This window comes from Halichoerus grypus, chromosome 5 (assembly GCF_964656455.1).
Source record: "Halichoerus grypus chromosome 5, mHalGry1.hap1.1, whole genome shotgun sequence".
Taxonomy (NCBI): domain Eukaryota; kingdom Metazoa; phylum Chordata; class Mammalia; order Carnivora; family Phocidae; genus Halichoerus; species Halichoerus grypus.
This window is the reverse complement of record NC_135716.1, coordinates 35,242,003-35,255,299: the sequence shown is the minus strand read 5'-3', so window position 1 is coordinate 35,255,299 and position 13,297 is coordinate 35,242,003. Positions and strand designations below refer to the sequence as shown.

The 13,297-nt window shown below is 41.2% G+C and overlaps 1 protein-coding gene across 3 annotated transcripts in view; it reads left to right on the top strand.

Annotated features, from left to right (window-relative positions):
- Positions 1-26: 26 nt before the first annotated feature.
- GRHL2 (grainyhead like transcription factor 2) overlaps positions 27-13,297 on the top strand; it is a 156,656-nt gene continuing 143,385 nt past the window's right edge. For all 3 annotated transcript variants that reach the window (XM_078072165.1, XM_036080154.2, XM_036080153.2), the window contains exon 1: positions 27-168. In XM_078072165.1, coding sequence (XP_077928291.1) covers positions 149-168 — 20 coding nt within the window. In that variant the 5' untranslated portion in view covers positions 27-148. The remainder of the gene's footprint in view (positions 169-13,297) is intronic.

Sequence of the window (13,297 nt, the reverse complement as noted above, 5' to 3'; positions counted from 1 at the left end):
GAGGGGGGACGGAAAAGCAGAATTACCTGTAGCTCTTGTTCTGCCATCTCGGGCGCTCTCACACACCTTCACCTGCACAGACTTGAAAGTCCAGTTTCACCAGAGGCTGAGGCTCCAGGAAAAGGGGAGCGAGTTCATTGGATCAAACATGTCACAAGAGTCGGACAAGTAAGTGGATCACACGCGCCGGCTGCTGCTACTACCGCTTTGGGCTGATGGCAACTGGTTTGTTATGTTTTTGTTTTTGTTTTTTTTAAGTTGCTATTGTTGGTATTTTTTTTTTTTCTTTCTTTTTTCTTTTTCTTTTTGGTGTATCCAGACTTTTCCAGATTATGTTTCTACCCTGGTTAAGGGGAGAAACCCTACAAGAATGTGAATGTTTAATACCCCCTTTGGGCCTTGATAGTAAAGTAGGTTTTCCTCTTTCCTTCCTCCCTTGCGAATGAGCTCAGCTCCCGTCTCCCAGGGCGAGGACTTGCATATTGACAGAGGTTTTGGTAGATGAGGGCGGGAGGCCTGTTATTCTCCCTCTCTTTAGTTGCTCCCACCGCTTCAGGCTTCTAAGGCCATTTGGAAACTCATCTGAGTTCCTTCGATTTGTGCAAAGGGCCTGCGAGAAGAGCGGGTCTTGGCTGCTTTTGTGTGAGCGCAACAAAGAGCCTTTATACTGGAGCAGAAACGGCCATCTTCCCGTACTGGGGCCGGAGAGTGCGTGTGCGCGCCCGCGTGTGCGCCCCTGTCGGGAGGCGAGGCGAGGCGCCGGGCGGCCGGGGTCGCGGGGGTCGCACCCCCGCCCCCTCCCTCCCCGCCCGTCCCCCCACCCCCCCGCATTGTTTGTTCGCCCTCCTCAGGTGCGGGAGCACAGGGCCCTACGGAAGTGAGGGGAATTGATTTGAGGCCCCGAGTTTGCACCTCCGTGGGGCGCGAAAGGGCCCCTGCCACTTAGCGAGTCACCCACGTCCGGACGACGTGTGCACGCCCCTGCGAGCCCTCGGCCCTCCGCGGCCCGGCCGGCCCGGGCGCTCCCTGCCGGCGGCCGCCACCTCGGGCGTGGCTGGCGGGGCAGCGTGGGTCGCGCCGGGCCTTCTCGGGTGACTGGGATGCCAAGGCGGAGGGCCCGGGCGGCAGCGTCCGGCTTCCCGCGCCTCGAAGGCAGTGCGGGCAAGCACGTCCTTTCCGTCCGGGACGGGAACTCTGGGCTCGCCCGCGATCGGCGGCCTGCGCGGCCCGACTCGCCGGTCTCCGGGCCCGGTCCGGCCGCGTCCCGGCGGCCTCCTGCAGGCCTGGCCCCCGCCTTGGGGACGGCTTTGTGCTAGCAGGGGGAGGTGGGGCCGAGGGCGGGAGCGGGAGGGAGCCGGAGGTGGGTCCCGCGGCCTTTCTCGGGATTAGGTGGCGACACTCCCTTCCCCCTCTCGGGCGCGTTCCGGGCTGGGAACTGGCCGAGTCCTCTTGGAAGGGCGTATGGGCCACCTTTTTGCTTTTTTGGTAACTTTACTCTGGTGTTGTGGCCACCCCAAGGAGACCTTCCTGAGGGTGACTCCGCCAGGCAAGGACCGGGCGCCTGGAGGCCGCCGGTGCCTCTCGTAAGTGGCCCGGGACCAGTCCCAAATTGACCGACCCTGAGCGGGCAACGGGAATGCCCTGAGGACCTGTCCAGGGGTGGAGGGGTGGACCCTCTTCAAAGTTAAGCCGCTGGTAGAGTAGGCGTATCCAACGACACAGGCTGTCATACTTCAACCACAACAACAACCCCCCAAAACCACTACCAGATAGGAGTACAGTTTTACCCACCAACGAAAAGCTAACTGCTTGGTACACACCGGAGCGGGAAGAACTGGTGTTAAAAACGCTGGAAGAGGGTAGAAGTAGGGATAGGAAGGTGTGTGATTGTAGGAGGATACCCCTACCATCACCCCCACATTCTCTGTAGCCTTGTGGAAATCACTACTCGAGCTTGAAAACTTAAGTAGCCAAAAGTCGGAGGTGACAGCAGGATTTTTTGGATTGTTTTGATCTTCGTGTCAAAAATGGTTGCAAACCTAGTGAATATCGAATAAAACTTCTTGCAATTCCTTAATTAAATCGCACGATTAACATTTGGTTGCACTGGTTAGTTTTGTGATCCAGCGTGACTCAAATGAATTCGGAATGAAAACGGATCGATTTTTATTTTAACCTGTTATACCTAGCACCAACAGACAATTTATTTAGTATTGAAAGTAAGTTCTGCGTTAGCAATCTGGTTTACCACGATGCATTACTTAATTTTTATGGGTAATAACTATTTGGGATTCCAAATCCTTACATTTAATGAAAGTAGCTTTTATCTAGTCATGCTTTCCAAGACTTAATTTTGTATCCTGGGAAAAGTAATGCCAATAAGAATACCCATAAAAGACTGTTGGACCCCACTTGCCTCTCTCTGCCTGGACTATTGAAGAAATGCTTGAAATTAATAAATGATATTTGGATTATTTTTGGGAATTCTAGTTTTGTTTTCTTAATGTTAATACTCTAATGGAGGACCAGAGGGTGGGTCTGGGTTTCACCCGCCTGAAGGTTATGCAACTGTGGGTGTTAGGTGGGGTGGTGGTGTGGGCTCTTAGAAAAAGAGCAGGAGAGCAAGTTACTGGGGCTTCCTGCCAGAGCAAGCAAAGAGTCCTGAAGCTTGAGCTTTATCAGCTTCATGGTAAATCCACCTAGAGGGCCTGTCTGTTTTCGAGAAGTAACCTAAAAGAATACACACAGGATATTTTTCCATAAACCCATCAAAGTGTAGGTAATCTTTTGGCTAGCATAGGACGATAATTCCAGGTAGCAAGTCTGGACTGAGGTAGCATCATCTTTTTTATGGTTATGGACTTTTCAGATTGAAACGTTCTGCTTTTTATGTTCTGTAATGTTGATGCTATCACTAATTAAAGCAAAGTATTTTTAGGACAGCCTGTCTTTGTACATATTTGAAGATTCTCTGTTCCGCCTTAAATTTTATTGAAGATTTATGATGCTGGTCAACAAGCTTGTGTATTCTAGCAAGGCAGTGATAGATTTAGAAACTTTTTTTTTTACTGCCAAAATATATAAAATATATTCAGGGAGAATATAAGATTACATATATGAATATAATTTTATTTGATACCCACAGGTATTTTTCATTACACAAATGTTTTCTGATTATGAACTATTTGCAACACATTCAGATAGGCATTATGAGAAAGTAAAAAGATGTATAAGGTGAGCCACGTCCTCAAGGGGCTCACACAGTCATGGAAGGTGAGACGTGAACAGACATAATTTTAATTAAGCCAATACCTGGTAAGTGCCTAAAAGTCACAAAGTAAATACAATAATGTATTCATCAGATCCTGATATCGCAGTCCTCCTCGCTATTCACCCCACTTTTGCCTAGGATAATTTCTTCTGGTCATCTTATGTGTTTTAAGGAGTCTGTCCATTATTCTAGAAAGGAAACAGAAAATGCTCAAAGTTATAGCTATTTTGAATGGTATAAACTTTCAGGTATAAAACATTCTAATTAGACTTTCTACTCTTTAGTTTTATACATGCATGTTTGTTTCCATTTGGCTATATAAAATATATTTTAAAATCACAAATATTAAGAACTAATCATATCTTCCTCACACCACTAAAAATATCTATTCATTTATTCAACAAATAAATCTTGAGTGCCACTGTATACCAGGCATTGATCCTGGCATTGAAATTCAGTAGTGAGGGGTGCCTGGGTGGCTCAGTTGGTTAAGCCTCTGCCTTTGGCTCAGGTCATGATCCCAGAGTCCTGCGATCCAGTCCCGCGTTGGGCTTCCCACTTAGCAGGGAGTTTCCTTCTCCCTCTGCCCCTCACTCTGCTTGTGCTCTCTCTTTCACTCCCTTTCTCTCAAATAAATAAATAAAATCTTTAAAAAAAACCCCGAACTTAGTGGCTTAAAACAACAATTTATTAAAAAAAAAAAAAACAAGAAAGAAATTCACTAGTGAATAGAACAGAGTCCTTGCCCTCAGGATGCTTACATTCTAGTAGGAGGAAACACAGACAGTAAATCAATCAAGAAGAATACATAACAAATTAGAGGGTGATAAGTGATATGAAGGAAAGAAAAGCAGGCTAAAGAGATTAAGAATAATGGGAGCTATTTTATATAAGATGGTCAGGGATGGCCTCTCTAATGAGATGACCTTTGAGCAGAGACCTGAAAGAAGTGAAAGATCAAGCACTGAAGATACCTGGGACAAGAGTATAGTAGGATGGAAGAGCAAGTGCAAAGGCCCTGAGGTGGGAGAGTGCTTGGCATATTCAGAAAGGAGCCTGTAAAGCAGGGACGTAATTAAGTAAACTAATGAAATCTTTTCTCTCCTTAATAGTCCAGATATTTGTATATTCAAAAACAGAAAAATCATACTTATAAATGATCCTGGCAATGAGAGGTAAGTAAATAATAAGCTAATAGCATCAGTCTTATCTCTTTCCTGAAGTATCACCAGTTTAATGGTTAAGGTCTCGTGTTCTTTTCCCTACAATGGATTAAATTCTGCACGCTCCTTAATTTAGAGATGAATAAGTACACACATCCTAAAAGACTGCTGGGAATTAGAACTGAAGAAGAGGGACCAAGTACAGGTGGTGTTTGCTCTGTCACTCTGCGTTAATGAAACCTACCACTCTTTAGCCACTATCTCAACCCTTTGATGTTAACCTCCTGCAAAATAAAGCTTGCCTTTCCTGCCTTCTTCCTCTTGTCCTCTCTCAGTTTCTGCAAACTTGCATCCTTCACAAAACACAGACTTACCCACTGTGTTTGGAAGTGAGACACCACAGTATGCTTTGGTTAGCTTGGTATCTTCAATGAAGTAAAGTAATATACAGGCAAAGTTAACCTACCTGAAAAATAAGAAAATGCTAGACAACAAGATGAAAATTTGGATTGACTTTTAAAAAAGCTGAATTACGTATGTGCCTAATAAATACACTGCTGTGTTTATGTATATTGTGCTTAATAGAAATCTCCAAGAAATCCTTTTTTAAAAAAATTTTTAAAAGATTTTTATTTATTTGACAGAGAGAGACACGGCGAGAGAGGGAACACAAGCAGGGAGAGTGGGGGAGGGAGAAGCAGGCTTCCTGCAAAGCAGGGAGCCCCAATGCGGGGCTCCATCCCAGGACCCTGGAATCATGACCTGAGCCAAAGGCAGATGCTTAACGACTGAGCCACCCAGGCACCCCTCCAAGAAATCCTTTAAATCATTGCTTCCCAAACTCTTTTGATTACAAAAATACCACCTGATGCATTTGGTTAAACTACAGATTCCTGGGTCTCACCCCAGACCTGTGAAATCAGAGGGGCTACAGCATCTGAATTTAAAAATTGTCCCAGCTACATTTTAATGTACATTTTATGATAGGGTTAGTTAGTGAGATCATGCTTTAAGTGAGTACTTGATGTGACTTTACATAATAAATTCAGTTTCTATACTGACTTCTCAGGTGTTTATCCAGCGTGTCAGTGAAATGAAACCTGGGGGCTTTATTTTACATTCTTTGTGCTATCCTATTTAAGCAGCTTCTGATATAATTTTAACTTGGCTTTAGAATTCTTTGGCCTCCTGTCAATTTTGTTTGCTTTCATTGTTTTGCTGAACTGCCCCTTCTGGAAGAATGGGGTCCTTTTGACAGGTCATATATTTCCAGAGCTGCTAAAGACCTGATTTGGAGTGATGTCACCCATGTGGGCCTCTGCTGGGCCTGTAGCTAAGGGTCAAGCTCAGATTTTAGGCTGGAGCCCACTCACTAGGGAACTAGGTTAGAGTTAGAAGGTCAGCCTTGACCTTCTATAGTTTCACATTAGAACCTAAAACCAGTGTTCATTTTTCTAGGGACAGTCATTTCACTGAATTTAGAATCTATTTTGTAGCACAAAGTCAAAGATAACAAGTTCCAATCTGATGTTGGTCCCTGGCGAAATGATTTAATGGGATGATGGTTGTAGTTTCATTTCTAGGGCTAATGGTAGCTTTAAGTATTACCCTGATAAGGTGGTACTAGACCTTCTGTTGTCCTGTGATTAGGTCCTGTTTTAAACTGACTGCCAGGATCAGGCCACCCAAATGGGCCCAGTGCCATCTGATTTAAGGAGGATTAAGAGTTGGTGCTGGAGCAGTTGATGAGGAGCTGTATCTAGCAATTTCTATTAGACTCTGCAAAGTCAAAAGGAGAATTTAAACAAGTGTTCAGGTAAGTCAAACACACATAGGCACATTTAAACAATACCCAATAACACAAGAGGTATTTGTTTAAAATCTATAGATAAATAAGATTATTATTTTGATGTTAGGTTTTTAAATCTATTTTTTTTTTAAAAAGGTTTAGGTAATTCAAGCAAGTGCTTTGGTTTCTCTTTGTGACTTGGATATAACTAGGTACACATTTCTGGTTAAAAAGTGAAAAATTGGGATAAAGAATATTTTCCCTCTTCCTCCCTAGTCTGAGCCAAACATTTTCCCCCTTCCTCCTTCCTTTCTTCCTTGGTCTGGCTCCTGATGCTGCTTTCTTGTTTTTTTTTTTCTTCTCATATTACTTGGTGGAAATTGACACATGCACATCTTTTATGCATTGAGATAAATGTGAATCTGATTTTAGATGTTACTTTAGTCAGTGAACTTTGCTGCATTCTCTTAGCATTTACATTGAGCATCAGCACCCCATCCTTGCTACCTGAGCCAAGAGTTAAGATGGCAGAGACGATGTTGCCTTATCTAATTGAAGTCAACTGAGTTTAACCTTGGAAAATGTTTACTTTTGAATTATTCTTAGTATAAGAAAAGCCTAATCCTAAATTAGAGTCCTCACTCATGATGCCTCGCCTCATATCAGGGTGTGGACCTTCTCTTCCTTTTCAAAAGGTATTCAGGGATTGCTGCTCAATTACAACAACTAAGTGTAAGCTGAAATCGAGTAGTGATTGGTTTGGCAAACTTGTCCAGGAAAAATTCCTTAGCGAGCAGCAACAGGTTGAATAGGAATTTTTGCTTTGGCCCAGGAGGACTAGTGGTTGCTTAGTAACAACAACATGTACTTGGGAGTCCCTCAGACAGCTTCACAGGTCTTGGGAAGGCCCCCAAAGTTCAAATTCACCTTTCTCTCCCTCTGCCCTGTGTATTTCCATCCTTTAGAGAAGTCCCAGCTCCTCGGTTCAAATCCATCCATCCATCCATCCATCTATTCAATACTAGGAAATTACATTTTATTCTGTAAGTCTTTTAATGGTAAATGGTAAAAAGGACTGTACTATAATGGATTAAATGGGATAGAAATAAGAAAGTATCTCTTTGAGGATCTACCTCCCAACCCCCACCCCACCCCCACTCATTTTTAGTGGGAAGAGCATTTAAAAGTGTTTAACTTGTTGTGTTTTGGTGACTACCAGGATTACAGTAACATTATTTCTAAAAACAGACATTTTGAACTGCTATATACCATACAAATACACCTTTTTAGAGTTCTTTGGAGAATACTAGAAAAGCTGGTACATTTCAGGGGATTTCAATGTACATTTCAACAATAAGTCGGGTCATGGAGATTGTTCATGCATTTGAATGGGCATTCAGTGGAAAGCAATTGCTGCCTGCAGCGGATGAAGAGCCTTATTTTACTTTGTAATGAACATGGCAATGAACTTTGTGGGGAGCACTTTTAAAGTGATCTGACTTCACATTCACTCCCAAGGAAATGCTTCCTTTACAAGTGTGAATGCAGACACCCTCCAGAGCAGAAAAAGAAAGCAAGATTTGCTTGCTGCTGCTTTTTACTTTGGCGCCTGCCTTTCATCTGAACGCTGGGTGTACAAGTATGGCTCACCCCCCCTTGGGCCACAATCTTGTTTTTTAAGGTCTCTGAATGGAGAAAAGAGAGGAAGAGAAAGAGCAGAAAGAAACTGCTTTAGCCACTGTGCGTTGCCAGCACTTTTCTTAGTAGAGGGAGAGTCTGTCTCTTCCTGACTGAAGTCTAGTGTGGGATGGCATGTGGTTATCTGCCCTCCTGGGGAATTGATCCTGACTTTACCTTGAAGCCTAGAATCCTAGAGCTAGGATGAGCTAGAGATCACACAGGGCATGCGAGTAACCAAACATTGGATTTGGAGCTAAAAGTTTGGTTTAAAGAGAAAAGTGCCATGCATTCTTTATTCTGTGTTGCATGTTGAGGTTGTAAGTATGGGTTGAAAATCTGACATTTTGATAATTTGAAAAAAAATTTGCTGTCTTTTTTTTGGGAAGGGAGATTGGGAACAGGGGAGGCATTGCTTATTTACTTCTTGAAATAGAAACATGAATGTATGAAACACCTGTTTAAGATTCTGATAGTATTAGTGTGAGTTGGAATGGACTTTCCTTCCCACACTCACCCCAAATCATTGTTTTTAGTTCTCAGTTCAGTGAGCCCCATAAAATAACTGCTTTCTGTACTTCTTGGATCTAACTTTTCAAATAAGCAAGGAACAAAGGTAGCTTTTGCCTCTTTCCCGAATTGCCAGTAAGATAATTAACATAAGATCAGACAATTCTTTTTTCATTATTTTTCATCTGTAAAATGAAGTTGAAATAAATGATCTCTGAGGATAATCACCTGCTGCATCATTCTGTGAGTCTCATCTTCTCCCTCCAGAGGGATCTGGACTAGTGGCAGCTCACAGAAACAGTGATGGATGCTAACAAGATAGGAAAGTACTGGGCACAGTGGGACCTGCTCCCCGCCCCTGCCATGCCACCCTCATCCCTTTACCAAAATAAAAGATGGTCTAAGATGACCAAGAAACAGACTTATGGCAGGTGGGAGGAATTCAGAGGGCCGCATGGAATTCAGAAGGGCAGCTAGGAAGGAAAATCTGGTTTACCTAGAGGACCCCTGCACAGCTTCACTGGGCTGGTAGATAAAGAGTACAAGAAAATCAGATAAAAAAGGGCTGGCAGGTACGCTGAGAACTCTTTCCAGAGACGGGCTAGGAAGTGGGTTCTTCTGCGCAGGTTTGAGGGGTGAGAGTGAGGCAGTATCGGAATGCATGGAACATGGAGTAAAATTTAGAAAGCTGAGAACCTTGAGCAAATGGGATAACTTCTTCTCCAATCCCCCTCCCTCTTGCTCCTCCTCCCCCCTTCTCCTTTCTTCTTCCTTTTTCTTCTCCCCCTCTCCTCTTCTTCCCTACTCCGTTTCCTCCTAATAGAACATAATTCAAGGACACCCATTTCCAGACGATATTACCAAGCCAGTAGTTTAGTAAATGTTCAGAGAAGGTATTAAATAATACAAGGGTAAGAATAGTATCTGTGGTTTCACTTCAATTACAAGGTAATATATTATCTCACATCAGGCACTTAATGACCATTCATTTAGGCGTGGAATAAAATCTCCTTCTCTGGTATCTTACTGTGTTTTTTATATATAGAATGTAAGGTCTCTGAGGTCAGTATTGGTACCAGGACAAAATGGATAATGGATTGTAGTTTTTGGAAGGTTTTCATGTTGGAGGACTTTTTATAGGTTACATGACCCTTTACGTACATTTATACTTCTGCAGACCACGATTTTTAGCTGCTTTGGAATCTTGGTGTCTACTTTGAAAAATATGTGTATCTTATATATTTTTGAAAGCATTTTAATAAAGTGCAGATGCCTCAATAGAAATATGGTCAAAGAACATGAGTAGATAATTCACAAAAGCTATAAAAAGCTGGGTTTGGGGAAAATACATTTCTAGGAGGATTATAAATTATTACAAACTTTCTGGAAAGCCCTTTGGCAAAACCGGCTAAAATGGGCCTACTTGTTGACAACACACCTGAATTCCAGTTTTAGGGATTTGTCTTTAGGAAATAATCAAGAATATTAACTGAAGCATTATTTTTGAAAGTGAAACATCAGAAAACTCTTAAGTGCCCAGCTACAAAGGATTGGTTTAGTAAATTGTGCTCAGTAAGATGGTAGGATACTCTGAAAGCATTATAAATCATATTATGGAAAAATATTTAATGGCAGGAGAGAATGTTCATGATGTATTTTACTGGGATGTTTATAGGCATAGATAATAAAACCTAAATACTACTACTACTACTATTACTCCTACTATATATATATATTATATATATATTATATATATATAATAATAATCTCACAGTAGGTTAACAGTGGTTTGCTCTCTGTGTAGAGAAATTATAGGTACTTCTGATTTGTGCCTTTCCATGTTTTTCTAGTTTGCTTTAGTGAGCTTGTACTGCTTTTGTAATAAAAGAGAAAAATTTAAAGGTCATGCTTTAAAATAGTCCTTCTGCCATGGAAACATTTAAAAATAACACATAGGTACTCTAAATAAAATGGAGAAGTCTGCCTGCTTGCTTGTTCCAGGTAGAGTTGATCTGATCCCCCACAGAAGTCCCGCCTCTCTCCTGATCCAGGCATATGCCTCCTTGCACTTCACTGCTGGTGGGCCCCGCGTGTCTTCTGCACTTTGCCTCACTCACCTGTAGATTGGTTGGGTTTATGTCTTAACAACCCTGTATTTTGGGATTTGCCCAATTATCAGATTCCAACTATTTTTCAAAATAGCACAAATGGGTGTAGGAGTTTCCAACCCTCATATAATTTGAAGTGGGGGAATGGCTAAGGAGGAAAGAAACTCCTACTCAGTAGGCCGTATGCGCCGCGTAGTTTCCCTTGGAAGAAAATTCTCTGTAGAGGAGGCGGACTCCACCTGAGTGTTCTTGGGAGAGACTCGGTGGTGAGTCTAGTTGTATTTAATCTCTAGGAGTAATAGGGAGAGGGCAGAATACGACTTCCTTTAAGAATAAAAAGTAGTTGTAGGCAAGTTTGAGTTTCTATTATTTTTTTTAACAAGAGTTTATTTTTTCCATAACGTAGACTTGCATTTTCGCTGGAGGGCCGAGTGTGTGACTCATCTACCTGCTTCTACAAGCTGGTACATAGATCATGCCAGATGCACGCTGGAGTCTGTTAGTTAAGCTGTATGAGATTGCATCACTGGATTTCCTGCAGGCTCTTTAATGGAGTCTTTGTAGAAAATGTGAAATTATTTGCTTATCAACATATCCAAGGAGCATCCACAGCAGAGGAACAAAAAGTACACGACAGGAACTTGAGAGAGAAAATGGCCTTACAGAATCACTGAAGTTATGTCAGGGGGAAAAAAAAATACGGAGGGGGGAGAGGCTTAAAAAAAAATGGAAATGAACTTTGCAAATAGGAGCAAACCAAAACAATGTTTGGCTGTGGGAATCAACACAAGAGTTCGTGACACAGAAACTCATTGTAGGTATACTTCTTGGTTGTGGATTCAAAAGTGAAATTTGCAATTTCCCCTTTCTCTTTCATGCCTGCCTGGTTCCCCGCCCCCGCCCCCCCACGTTTCTTCTTATTGTGCAGAAATTCATCAGATCTCATATACTGTCTTAAATTTTCAAAAATCATTATTTTCTTTCGGTGTTCAACGTCTAAATAAAGGCACATATTCTTACAGGACTTGTGGGGGGATGAACGAAGGGCTTGTCTTTTCATCCTGTATTTATTTTCAGTTTTAGTGAACAACCTAAAAGGTGTGGTTTGTATTCTATTCAGCCACACAAAACCCACAAGTTTGCTTTTTGAATGCCCACACATTTTGGGACACAATTCATTTGATTGCTTCTAGTATCCTGAAATTGAAATAAACTGGGGTAGGGATTGTTTTTCTCTTTCCTCATTTAAAAGACCCATATGCTTTTTTTTTTTTTTTTTGTCTTCCTGATCCTTCCTAAACAATGAAATACGTGTGTGGTAGATACCTGGGATACATTTAATTACAAGTTGCGAGTTTTTCTACTGCAGCCTATCCATGCTTGGCTAGGTGAACAAAATCGAACACTATTCAGAGCTTCAGGACTAACCAGATTTTTTTGTTGTTACTGTTGTACCAAATATTCCTGGAATATGGAGGAAATTGAAAATGTTATGATTCTGAGATTTTTATTGTACTGAACATACGATGGACTATTTTATAAATCGCTGTTTTGCGCCATTTCTGAATGACCCACTAAACTGCTTCCAAGGCCATCTCCCAGGCTGACTTTCATTGTAATTATTTTATGAGGCACTTTTGCATTTGCATGTGTGTTTTTTTTAAAGCACCATCTCTTGGGGAGACTTTTTTTCTGATTATGAACATAATAAATGGTCCTGAGGAAAAACTGGAAACTAGAGAAAGGTAGATAGAAGAAAAATCACTCATAATTCCAGGATCCTAACACTATATATTTTCTTACAGTTTCTAATAAATGCCTGCATATGAATGTGGTTATAAAAGAGTATACAAATTATGATCCCTTTATTTTTACATCATTCATGCCATTCTGGGTTTTCCATTTAATGCTGTATTATTAGCATTTTACTAGTCTCAATATTCTTCTACATAACACTTAAAGATGAAATCAATCATCTTCTATTTTTATTTAGGTCATTTTGCTTTTTCATTATTATAAATCATGCTTATACATAAATCTTTGTATTTCTGGTTATTACTTTAAAATAGGTTTCTGGAAGTATAAGAATGAAAAGACATAAATATTTTTAGGTTCTTGATTCATAATTTGAAAATGACTTCTAGAAAGATTGTAAAAATTTTTCTCCCAGCAGTGTTAGAGAGTGTCACAACGTGTCATCAATAAATGAGAATTATAATTTTTTTTGTCTGTTCAAAAGGCGAAATAAAAGTGTATTTTTGCTGTAACTTTCAGTTTCATAATTCATGAAGTTAAACATTTTCTCAGATGTTTATTGATCATTTATACTTTTTATTGAAGATCTGGCTCTTGCCTTAGCTACTACATATGGTTGTGTTGTTGTGTTCTAGATGAGGGGACCTTGGGGCTGAGATCCAGCTATGCTTCCCTCTGGCCCCTGCCCAGTGAAAAGGGCACCTTTCAACATCTGCACGAAGTTCTTTACTCATATGGGTTAGCAGTGCCCTTTTCTTATTTTTCACTCATTTAAAAAAAAGAAAAAGAAAACTGTGATGCTGGTATTTTTATTATTGATTTGTGAGAGCTCTTTACACACCTATAATTATTAACCCTTTGTCAAAATTCTGGCTATCATTTCCCCAACTTCTTGTCATTTAATTTCATGGTACAAAAAATGTTCAGAGCTTTACATTGTTTGATGTCAGATAATATAGCTCCTGTGTGTATGTGAGTACTTTCGTGGCTCTCTAATCATGATTTGCAAAACTCATTAAAATTT